Source organism: Palaemon carinicauda, chromosome 33 (genome assembly GCF_036898095.1).
Source record: "Palaemon carinicauda isolate YSFRI2023 chromosome 33, ASM3689809v2, whole genome shotgun sequence".
In the NCBI taxonomy this organism is placed as follows: Eukaryota; Metazoa; Arthropoda; class Malacostraca; order Decapoda; family Palaemonidae; genus Palaemon; species Palaemon carinicauda.
This window is the reverse complement of record NC_090757.1, coordinates 9,382,811-9,396,690: the sequence shown is the minus strand read 5'-3', so window position 1 is coordinate 9,396,690 and position 13,880 is coordinate 9,382,811. Positions and strand designations below refer to the sequence as shown.

The 13,880-nt window shown below is 31.6% G+C and overlaps 1 protein-coding gene across 1 annotated transcript in view; it reads right to left on the bottom strand.

Annotated features, from left to right (window-relative positions):
• Positions 1 to 13,880, bottom strand: part of LOC137625837 (putative neural-cadherin 2) — a 111,964-nt gene that overhangs the window by 29,946 nt on the left and 68,138 nt on the right. The window contains exons 10-13 of the mRNA XM_068356727.1: positions 13,692 to 13,868; positions 11,166 to 11,565; positions 9,266 to 9,468; positions 8,535 to 8,698 (exon numbers count right to left, since the gene is read on the bottom strand). Of these exons, the coding sequence (XP_068212828.1) occupies positions 8,535 to 8,698; positions 9,266 to 9,468; positions 11,166 to 11,565; positions 13,692 to 13,868 (944 nt within the window). The remainder of the gene's footprint in view (positions 1 to 8,534; positions 8,699 to 9,265; positions 9,469 to 11,165; positions 11,566 to 13,691; positions 13,869 to 13,880) is intronic.

The following is a 13,880-nucleotide window of genomic DNA, read 5'->3' as shown; positions in this document are numbered from 1 at the left end:
AGGTGGGCCTTATCTAAGCCTAATTATTGAATTTCTAATCAAAACATTTTAAAGAATCGGACGATAGTGACTAGGAATGTAATATCTGGTGTTCCTCGGGGTAGTAGTCCCGTCCCATTATTTTTCATGAATGAAGTATTGATTTAAAATCTCAAGATAGTGACGACTGGCCAAATCTAACCGAGGCCCTTTACGTTAATAGGCGTAGGAGGAGGAGATGATATTTTGACGAAATATTTACACAGATCTGCGCACACGCATACGCGCGCACAAATTCAACCATTCCTACTCCCTTCCCCTTCCTGAGGGACAGGGATTTATATTGTACCTCTGCAATGTCAATGGGCATGAGGGGAAATATATCATCATCATCATCTCCTACGCCTTTTGACGCAAAGGGTTTCGGTTGGATTTACCTAGTTAATTCTATCTTGAGCTTTTAAATCAACAATTTTCCATTCATCATCATCTACTTCCCGCTTCATAGTCCTCAGTCCTTAGTTAGAAGACCTACTTCCAACTGTTCTAGTGCCTTGTGGAGCCTAACTGAACGTTTGGTGAACTAACCTCTCTTGGGGAGTGTGAAGAGCATGCCCAAACCATTTCCATTTACCCCTCACCATGATCTCATCCACATATGACACTCTAGTAATCTCTCTTATAGTCTCATTTCTAATCCTCTCCTGCCATTTAACTCTCAATATTCTTCTGATGGCTTTGTTCTCAAATCTATTAAATCAATTGAATATTGTTCCATTGTCATACCACGACTCATACCCATACAGTAACACAGATCCTATTAAACTGATATATAGCCTGATTTTCATATGTAATTTCAGACGATTTGATTTCCAAATTTTACATAACCTAGCCATTGTCTGATTTGCTTTTTTTCAATCTTGCATTAAACTCAAATTCTAAAGCCGCTTTATTATAACGATCATAGTTCCTAAATATCCAAATGATTCTACCTCATTAATCCTTGCTCATTCCAATGATATTTCATCTTCCATTGCATATTCTATTATGCACATTTATATATACAAAATATATAGCCAGAAACTTGATCTTTAGCATATAGGGGCTATATATATATATATATATATATATATATATATATATATATATATATATATATATATATTGAAGAGACAGTGAAAGATGGAAATGGAAGGTTGTTAAAAGGAGAGGAGGCAAGGAAAAGGTGGGCGGAATATTTTGAAAGTTTGCTGAATGTTGAGGATGATAGGGAGGCAGATGTAATTGCTGTTGTAGGTGTTGAGGTGCCAGTGATGGGAGATGAGAATGAGAGAGAGATTACAATAGAGGAAGTGAGGAGAGCACTAGATGAAACGAGAGTAGGAAAAGCATCTGGTATGGATGGTGTGAAAGCAGAGATGTTGAAGGAAGGGGGTGTGACTGTACTTGAATGGTTGGTGAGATTGTTTAATGTGTGTTTTGTGTTGTCAATGGTACCAGTAGATTGGGTCTGTGCATGTATTGTACCACTATATAAGGGTAAGGGAGATGTGCATGAGTGTTGTAATTCAAGAGGTATTAGTTTGTTGAGTGTAGTTGGAAAAGTGTATGGTAGAGTACTGATTAATAGGATTAAGGATAAAACAGAGAATGCAATCTTGGAAGTACAGGGTGGTTTTAGAAGAGGTAGGGGTTGTATGAATCAGATTTTTACAGTTAGGCAGATATGCGAGAAATATTTAGCAAAAGGTAAGGAGGTGTATGTTGCATTTATGGATCTGGAGAAAGCATATGATAGAGTTGATAGGGAAGCAATGTGGAATGTGATGAGGTTATATGGAGTTGGTGGAAGGTTGTTGCAAGCAGTGAAAAGTTTCTACAAAGGTAGTAAAGCATGTGTTAGAATAGGAAATGAAGAGAGCGATTGGTTTCCGGTGAGAGTGGGGCTGAGACAGGGATGTGTGATGTCGCCGTGGTTGTTTAACTTGTATGTTGATGGAGTGGTGAGAGAGGTGAATGCTCGAGTGCTTGGACGAGGATTAAAACTGGTAGGCGAGAATGATCATGAATGGGAGGTAAATCAGTTGTTGTTTGCGGATGATACTGTACTGGTAGCAGACACAGAAGAGAAGCTTGACCGACTAGTGACAGAATTTGGAAGGGTGTGTGAGAGAAGGAAGTTGAGAGTTAATGTGGGTAAGAGTAAGGTTATGAGATGTACGAGAAGGGAAGGTGGTGCAAGGTTGAATGTCATGTTGAATGGAGAGTTACTTGAGGAGGTGGATCAGTTTAAGTACTTGGGGTCTGTTGTTGCAGCAAATGGTGGAGTGGAAGCAGATGTACGTCAGAGAGTGAATGAAGGTTGCAAAGTGTTGGGGGCAGTTAAGGGAGTAGTAAAAAATAGAGGGTTGGGCATGAATGTAAAGAGAGTTCTATATGAGAAAGTGATTGTACCAACTGTGATGTATGGATCGGAGTTGTGGGGAATGAAAGTGATGGAGAGACAGAAATTGAATGTGTTTGAGATGAAGTGTCTGAGGAGTATGGCTGGTGTATCTCGAGTAGATAGGGTTAGGAACGAAGTGGTGAGGGTGAGAACGGGTGTAAGAAATGAGTTAGCGGCTAGAGTGGATATGAATGTGTTGAGGTGGTTTGGCCATGTTGAGAGAATGGAAAATGGCTGTCTGCTAAAGAAGGTGATGAATGCAAGAGTTGATGGGAGAAGTACAAGAGGAAGGCCAAGGTTTGGGTGGATGGATGGTGTGAAGAAAGCTCTGGGTGATAGGAGGATAGATGTGAGAGAGGCAAGAGAGCGTGCTAGAAATAGGAATGAATGGCGAGCGATTGTGACGCAGTTCCGGTAGGCCCTGCTGCTTCCTCCGGTGCCTTAGATGACCGCGGAGGTAGCAGCAGTAGGGGACTCAGCAGTATGAAGCTTCATCTGTGGTGGAAATGTGGGAGGTTGGGCTGTGGCACCCTAGCAGTACCAGCTGAACTCGGCTGAGTTCCTGGTTAGGCTGGAGGAACGTAGAGAGTAGAGGTCCCCTTTTTTGTTTTGTTTCTTGTTGTTGTCGGCTACCCCCCAAAATTGGGGGAAGTGCCTTTGGTATATGTATGTATGTATATATATATATATATATATATATATATATATATATATATATATATATATATATATATATATATATATATACATATATATATATATGTATATATATATATATATATATATATATATATATATATATATATATTTATATATATATGTGTATATATATATATATATATATATATATATATATATATATATATATATATATATATATATATATATATACATATATATATGTGTGTGTGTGTGTGTGCGCGTGCGGCGCACGTGTTGGGGTGTACATAGAAGACATTACCACACCGGCCTTATAATTGTAAACTCATGAAATCCCTGCATATAAAAATAACTGCCTCTCCTTACCGACGCTCCTATAAATCCTCGCGCGCAACATGCCGGAGCCCTTTGCATAATGGCAAACTTTAATTTCGTCTTTTGGCTCTAACACGTTTCTGACGGTTATTACACCAGAGAAACCTTTGCAGGTCGTCTTCTCGTCTCCGTTTCTATTTGCGCAACAGACGCCATTTTCATTCATTCATCTTCCATCTTAAGACGATTTGACTTCATTTTTCATTTTCTCTATACTTAAACACATCTTATTCATCACATTTATCTTAAGGCATTTTACCTTTCATTAATTCATCTTCTATCTTAAGATGATTTAACTACATTTTTGAGTTTCTCTATATTCAGTTCCATCTTATTCATCACATTCATCTTGACATATTTCACCTTTATTTTTTTCACTTTTCTTTATATCCAACTACATCTTATTTGCCACATTCATCTTGAGACATTTTACCTTTATATTTTTTTTTTTTTAAATTCAACATCTTATCCGCAATATTCATTTTAAGACATTTTACCTTTATTTTTTATTTCCTCTCTGTTCAGTCCCATTTTATTCGCCACATTCATCTTAAGACATTTTACCTTTATTTTTTAAAATTTTCTTTATATTCAACCACATCTTATTCACCACATTCATCTTAAAACATTTCACCTTTATTTTTTTTAGTTTTCCTTATTTTCAACCACATCTTATTTGTCACATTCATCTTAACACAATTCACCTTAATTTAAAAAAATATATTCTTTATATTCAACCACATCTTATTCGCCACATTCGTCTTGAACATTTTACCTTTATATTTTATTTTCTCTCTATTCAGTTGCATATTATTCACCATATTCATCTTAAAAAATCTAGCCTGTATTTTTTTCATTTCCTTTATATTCAACCACATCTTATTTGCCACATTCATCTTAACACAATTCACCTTAATTTTTTTAAAGATTTTCTTTATACTCAACTACATCTTATTCGCCACATTCATCTTAACACAATTCACCTTAATTTTTTAAAAATTTTCTTTATACTCAACCACATCTTATTCGCCACATTCATCTTAACACAATTCACCTTAATTTTTTAAAAATTTTCTTTATACTCAACCACATCTTATTCACCACATTCATCTTAACACAATTCACCTTAATTTTTTAAAAATTTTCTTTATACTCAACCACATCTTATTCACCACATTCATCTTAACACAATTCACCTTAATTTTTTAAAAATTTTCTTTATACTCAACCACATCTTATTCGCCACATTCATCTTAACACAATTCACCTTAATTTTTTAAAAATTTTCTTTATACTCAACCACATCTTATTCACCACATTCATCTTAACACAATTCACCTTAATTTTTTTAAAAATTTTCTTTATACTCAACCACATCTTATTCACCACATTCATCTTAACACAATTCACCTTAATTTTTTAAAAATTTTCTTTATACTCAACCACATCTTATTCACCACATTCATCTTAACACAATTCACCTTAATTTTTTAAAAATTTTCTTTATACTCAACCACATCTTATTCGCCACATTCATCTTAACACAATTCACCTTAATTTTTTAAAAATTTTCTTTATACTCAACCACATCTTATTCGCCACATTCATTTTAACACAATTCACCTTAATTTTTTAAAAATTTTCTTTATATTCAACCACATCTTATTCACCACATTCATCTTAACACAATTCACCTTCATTTTTTTAAAATTTTCTCTATATTCAACCACATCTTATATTCCTCATTCATTTCAACACAATTCACCTTAATTTCTAAAAAAATTTCTTTATATTCAACCACATCTTATTCACCACATTCATCTTAACACAATTCACCTTAATTTTTTGAAAATTTTCTCTATATTCAACCACATCTTATATTCCTCATTCATTTCAACACAATTCACCTTAATTTCTAAAAAATTTTCTTTATATTCAACCACATCTTATTCACCACATTCATCTTAACACAATTCACCTTAATTTTTTGAAAATTTACTTTATATTCAACCACATCTTATTCGCCACATTCATCTTAACACAATTCATCTTAATTTTTTGAAAATTTACTTTATATTCAACCACATCTTATTCGCCACATTCATCTTAACACAATTCACCTTAATTTTTTGAAAATTTACTTTATATTCAACCACATCTTATTCGCCACATTCATCTTAACACAATTCACCTTAATTTTTTGAAAATTTACTTTATATTCAACCACATCTTATTCGCCACATTCATCTTAACACAATTCACCTTAATTTTTTGAAAATTTACTTTATATTCAACCACATCTTATTCGCCACATTCATCTTAACACAATTCACCTCAATTTTTTGAAAATTTACTTTATATTCAACCACATCTTATTCGCCACATTCATCTTAACACAATTCACCTTAATTTTTTGAAAATTTACTTTATATTCAACCACATCTTATTCGCCACATTCATCTTAACACAATTCACCTTAATTTTTAAAAAATTTCTTTACATTCAACCACATCTTATTCGCCACATTCATCTTAACACAATTCACCTTAATTTTTTTTTAAATTTTCTTTATATTCAACCACATCTTATTCGCCACATTCATCTTAACACAATTCACTTTAATTTAAAAAAAAATTTCTCTATATTCAACCACATCTTATTCGCCACATTCATTTTAACACAATTCACCTTAATTTTTAAAAATTTTCTCTATATTCAACCACATCTTATTCGCCACATTCATCTTAACACAATTCACCTTAATCTTTTAAAAATTTTCTCTATATTCAACCACATCTTATTCGCCACATTCATCTTAACACAATTCACTTTAATTTTTAAAAAAATTTCTCTATATTCAACCACATCTTATTCGCCACATTCATTTTAACACAATTCACCTTAATTTTTAAAAATTTTCTCTATATTCAACCACATCTTATTCGCCACATTCATCTTAACACAATTCACCTTAATCTTTTAAAAATGTTCTCTATATTCAACCACATCTTATTCGCCACATTCATCTTAACACAATTCACTTTAATTTTTAAAAAATTTTCTCTATATTCAACCACATCTTATTTGCCACATTCATCTTAACACAATTCACCTTAATCTTTTAAAAAATTTCTCTATATTCAACCACATCTTATTCGCCACATTCATCTTAACACAATTCACTTTAATTTAAAAAAAAATTTCTCTATATTCAACCACATCTTATTCGCCACATTCATTTTAACACAATTCACCTTAATTTTTAAAAATGTTCTCTATATTCAACCACATCTTATTCGCCACATTCATCTTAACACAATTCACCTTAATCTTTTAAAATTTTTCTCTATATTCAACCACATCTTATTCGCCACATTCATCTTAACACAATTCACTTTAATTTTTAAAAATATTTCTCTATATTCAACCACATCTTATTCGCCACATTCATTTTAACACAATTCACCTTAATTTTTAAAAATTTTCTCTATATTCAACCACATCTTATTCGCCACATTCATCTTAACACAATTCACCTTAATCTTTTAAAAATTTTCTCTATATTCAACCACATCTTATTCGCCACATTCATCTTAACACAATTCACTTTAATTTAAAAAAAAATTTCTCTATATTCAACCACATCTTATTCGCCACATTCATTTTAACACAATTCACCTTAATTTTTAAAAATTTTCTCTATATTCAACCACATCTTATTCGCCACATTCATCTTAACACAATTCACCTTAATCTTTTAAAAAAATTTTCTATATTCAACCACATCTTATTCACCACATTCATTTTAACACAATTTACCTTAATTTTTTCAAAAAATTTCTTTATACTCAATCACATCTTATTCGCCACATTCATCTTAACACAATTCCTTTTTTATTTTATTTTTTTTTTTACATTTAACATCTTATTCGCCACATTCATCTAGACACTTTACATTAATTTTTTATTTTGTCTATATTCAACAGTTAAAAATTTGCCGTTAAAAACGGCAAAAATCTTGGAATAAATGTTGCCAGGCATTATCCGTTTTAAAAACGGATATATTGACGTTAAGGAGTGATATTACGGTCACCAACCCGTAAAAGATAATAACAAAGTTTAAAATTACAATGGCCTGTATTTTACTGAAATACGGCTGAGAACAGTATACTTTTACGGAGAGTATCCGATTAAAATTACGGTTTTTTTTTTTCTTTTTAACCTGTGAACCACAATTTTTGCCATACTCCTCTTTTTAGTTTTTTTCTTTATTTCTTCTATTTTCAATCCCATATTATTCGCCATATTCATCTTAAGACAAGTTTACTTTTATTTTTTGAGTTTGTCTATTCAATCACCTTTTTTTTTCCACACTTTCTCTCCACATCATCTCTTTCCATAGACTCTTTTATATAATAATTTTCATCCAAAATTTATTTATATTTTTCATAAGGAAGGATCGTTTTAGCAAATGCGCATTAGCAATTATCTACATCTGTAATGACTTATTTTATTTCATAATTTCTACCTTCTCAGATACACAATTCCCTTTATAGTACCTTCTGCCATAGAATTTTCCTCAGTATCCATATATATAAAAACATATTCTTTTATTATCCAAATATCATCTATGACAAGATATGGCAGCAACTTCATAAATCCTATTTATTCACACAACATTAATCTTTGTAGAATTATGGTTATATATATATATACAGTATATATATATATATATATATATATATATATATATATACATATATATATATATATATATGTATATATATATATATATATATATATATATATATATACACATACACACACATAAATAAGTATATATATGCATACATACATACACATACATATATATATAATTATATATATATATATATATATATATATATATATATATATATACACGAACATGTATTCAAATGTATATAAATGTACATGTATGTATGCATATATATATATATATATATCATAAATATATATATATATATATATATATATATATATATATATATTCTTTTTCCATATAAACAACCTTAAAAACTCCCAAGGACCTTACCTTCCTTCCCTAACTTGACTGGAGGCAAGAATAGTTCCCTTCTTCGAGTCGAGAGAGAAAAGCGGGTGGGGCTGCCCCAGCCAATGAAATCTCTTGTCCGCAATGTCCCAGTCGTCTGGATCATCCACATACACTCGTCCAAGAGGAGCCTCGGAGCTTCCGGTCTTTTAATTTTGGAGAAAAACAGGTGATTACTAGTAGTAGTAGTAGTAGTAGTAATAGTAGTAGTGGTAGTAGTTGCTACGCTACAACCGTAGTAATAATAATAATAATAATAATAATAATAATAGTAGTAGTAGTAGTAGTAGTAGTAGTTGCTACGCTACAACTGTAGTTGGAAAAGCAGAATGTTATAAGCCCAGGGCTCCAACAGGGAAAATAGCCCAGTGAGGAAAGGAAACAAGGAAAAATGAAATGTTTTAAGAGTGAAAACATTTAAATAAATATCTCCTATATAAACTATAAATACTTTAACAAAACAAGAGGATGAGAAATAAGATAGAAGTGTGTGCCAAAGTGTACCCTCAAGCAAGAGAACTCTAACCCAAGACAGTGGAAGACCATGGTACAGAGGCTATGGCACTACCCAAGAGTAGTAGTGTAATGTTAAGAGACCAGCCGGTTGAATAAGCAAGATTTAACCTTCTTGAAGAGTGGTTGAAAAATGACTGATTTATTAAACAAGTCTTCGGGATAAGATTGAAATTTGGTTTAATATTTTCTCATCTTACCTGAGTTTTCCAAAGGTAGACAGTTTTTGATGCTGGTTTCATTGGATTGTCATTGACGTCATCAACGATGATGCTGATGGTCTGATTACCAGATAAACCTTGAGAATCCTTCAGAAGGATTTCAGCCAACAGGATCCGATGCTGTTCTCGGTCCAAAACATCTTTCGTCCAGACCTCAGCACCTCCACGGCCGCTATCCAAACCTTTACAGAGTTTTACATAAAAGGAAATTGTCATTTAATAAATAAGTAGTCAATAATTTATCTAGATGTTAAAATTTGATCTGTACTCTTGCATTTGCGAAATGATAGTAATCTCTCTCTCTCTCTCTCTCTCTCTCTCTCTCTCTCTCTCTCTCTCTCTCTCTCTCTCTCTCTCTCTCTCTCTGGTATTTTCTTGAATTTTTTCTAGAGATTTCTATTCAATGTACATTATTGCAAACTGTATGTTTATCAAAATAACGATATCTTACCCTAAACAATTTTCATTGATTCCATTTATTATCATAAAAAGCTACAATTATTGCTAAAACTTATTCCTTCCGAACCATTCCATCATCCAGGTATACCTTACAAACTCTGGTCAGCTGTACAACAGCCTCTCACTTATAAACTTATCAATGGCCTTGGTATTTCTAACCCTATATTTCCCTCAAGTTACTCCCAAAAATATTTGCAAACTTTCCCGAACTATTTGACTCGGCCGCTCTTCTATTGCCTACATCCATTAACCATTCATAAAACTCAAGTCATTAGATTTAAACTGTAACCTGAATAACAAATAAGTTAATTAAATTTTCCCTAGTTAATTTCCATTAACTTTGCTCATTATCATACATAGCAACAACTATTCCTTCAGTACCTTTCCCTCATCAAGATATACCCTACAAACTCCAGTCAGCTGTACAATAGTCTTTCATTTATAATCTTATAATTTATAATTTAATCCTTTCCACTTTGCGTTATCAAATTACTCTCATAAACATATGCAAACTTATCCAAAATATTTCACTCGGCCTCTCCTCTATCATCTACATTCATTAAACATTCAAAATACTCAGTCAAGAGACTGCATTATCCTACCTCATCCTTCTATCTGTATCTTATATTCTTCAATATATTTGCTTATTAGCATTTGTTTCTACAATTAAAACCGAAAACTTTTATCCTTCTACATTTCTTGATCACTCTACCACACCTATGTGCATTTAATGCTTTCATTATCTCTTTCACCATCCCTTTGGTCAACTCACTCATCCTCTTAGATTCTTCTAGAGCCTTTCTAGACGGATTTTTTACAACTGTTTTACAACTGAGCCTCAAATACATATACTGAACATACACACACACACAATATATATATATATATATATATATATATATATATATATATATATATATATATATGTATATACATATATATATAAATATATAAATATATATATAAATATATATATATACATATATATATATATAAACTATCACAAAATCACGTGACAAATATTACATTTTACATTCCCGAAAGTGCTTGGTATGCAGTCTTTCACTTTCCTGTTTCCTGTGGATTTTATACTTTATATATATGTATATATGTGTATATATATATACACACACACACACACATATATATATATATATATATATATATATATATACATATATAATACACAACAGCTACGGTATTAGCACTTAACCGTCTAATAGTAATGTAAAATATTCATATAAAAGAAAATGTTTTCAAAGGATATTTTTCTTAAAACGTGCGCAATATACCTGCGTAACAAGGCACAACAATACTTTCATTCGCAAAAGAGAGAGAGAGAGAGAGAGAGAGAGAGAGAGAGAGAGAGAGAGAGAGAGAGAGAGAGAGAGAGAGAGAGAGAGAGCAACGTATCACTAACTTTCGTGGAATATTATATCAATATATTCCTCAACAGCAGCAGGATTCGAAGGAGCAAGCGTGAAGCTGAAAGGCGGCCCGTTTCCCAACGCCCACACGTCCTCGTCGGTAGCTGTCAGCACGCCCAGGCGCCTCGGTGGGACGCCCTCGGGCACATGGAATACGGTCGGTTGTAGGAGACGTGGCGGGCAATCGTTTACATCGGTGACGCTTATAGTGAGAGTTGCCGTTGATGATAAGGGCGGCTGTCCACGATCAACGGCTATCACGTTGGCAATGCTAAGGTCTCCCTCCGGAGCCTCCCGGTCTAAGGCCCTCCATAAGCTCACCACGCCCGTCTCGTCTACCGTGAGGGCGTCCCATCCACCCACGACGTGGTAATCTACTGGTTGTTTTCCTTCCTGTTGGTAATATAATAAGAGAATTCTAAAAAATTGTTTCATATATTTTTATCAATTTCTAATATTGTTTTTAATAATATAATCAAGGGATTCTGAAAACCTTTTTTATTACATATTTTTATTACCTTCTAATATTGCTTTTATTAATGATATTTCTAAAATTAAAACCTTATATATGGATTGAGAAAACTGATATGAACTATGTTTTCAATATAATATTATAATCCCAAACTGACTTTGTAAAATTTCTTTGTTGAAGATTTTCGTTTTTTTTTTTTTTGGTTACAAATACTGCGTTTACTAATGATAACATTGTGATTATAATCTTATATATATATATATATATATATATATATATATATATATATATATATATATATATATATAATATACATATATATATAATATATATACATATACATATATATATATATATATATATATATAATGTGTTCAGATAACTAATATTAACTTATTTTCATTTGAACATATAATTACGACATCTAAAATAAATCAAATAACAGTTTTTACAAAACCAGAAAAATTCTATTATTAAATAAAGATAACTTTACCACAACCATATAATTACGAAAGCTCCAATAAATAAAAGAAATTAAAAAATCAGAAAAATTCTATTGTAAGATAATAATTTTACCAAAACCATAATCAAATTAAACCTAATTAATAAGAAATAAATTCATCCTAAAACCTGAAATAAAAGCTTAAAAAACTCTCTAGATAACCAACAATAGATTAATAATATACAAAATAACTAGAAAAGTTTCTCTTGATTAATAACATCACTAACAATGTCACCACAGCCAATGAAAATCTAAATATTAAGAAATTCAATAATAACAACACGCGAAATAAAAAGTTCCTATTGATTAATAATATTACCGGTACTAATAACATTACCACAACCATAACCAATGAAAAACTAAAGATCCAAAAATTCAATAATCAACACAATAAATAAAGGCTTAAAAACCTCTCTAGATAGGCAACCATACATCAACAATATACTAATAATCAGAAGAGTTTCTTTTGATTAATAACATTACTAACAACTTTACCAAAACCATAACAAATGAAAATCTAAAAATCAAATAATTAAAAAATCACACCATAAATTAAGGCGTAAAATCTCCCAAGATAACCAATGAAAAACTAAAGATCAAAGAATTCAATGATCAAATCACCCAAAATAAAGGCTTGTAAACCTCTAGGTAACCAATGAAAAACTAAAGCTCAAATATTTCAATAATCACAACACCATAAAAACCCTCTGAATAACCAACGAAAAACTAAAGATCAAATAATTCATTAATCACAGCACCAAAAATAAAGGCTTAAAACCTCCAAATAACCAATGAAAAACACAAGATCAAATAATTCAATAATCACAACTTCCGAAATAAAGGCTTAAAAACTCTTTAGATAACAACTAAAAATCAAATAATTCAATAATCCCAAAACACCATAAATAAAGGCTTAAAAAACTCTTTAGATAACAACTAAAAATCAAATAATTCAGTAATCACAACACCCGAAATGAAGGCTTAAAAAACTCTTTAGATAACAACTAAAAATCAAATAATTCAATAATCACAAAACACCATAAATAAAGGCTTAAAAAACTCTTCAGATAACTAAAAATCAAATAATTCAGTAATCACAACACCCGAAATAAAGGCTTAAAAAACTCTTTAGATAACAACAAAAAATCAAATAATTCAATAATCCCAAAACACCATAAATAAAGGCTTAAAAAACTCTTCAGATAACTAAAAATCAAATAATTCAGTAATCACAACACCCGAAATAAAGGCTTAAAAAACTCTTTAGATAACAACTAAAAATCAAATAATTCAATAATCACAAAACACCATAAATAAAGGCTTAAAAAACTCTTCAGATAACTAAAAATCAAATAATTCAGTAATCACAACACCCGAAATAAAGGCTTAAAAAACTCTTTAGATAACAACTAAAAATCAAATAATTCAGTAATCACAACACCCGAAATAAAGGCTTGAAAAACTCTCTACATAACAACTAAAGATCAAATAATTCAATAATCACAACACCATAAACAAAGGCTTAAAAACATCTGGATAACCAACCATATCCAAATCAAAGGCTGGCAAAGCAGCCAGTACGGTCCCTGGACCCGCATCCTCCCGGACGGTGACCCGCACTTGAGACCTGGGGAAACTGGGCGCGTTGTCGTTCAAGTCCTTCAGGCGAACTTTGACCCAAGCGGAGTCTAGGTGACGTCCGTCGAACCAACCCCCTCGGCCCTTGGAAAGTTA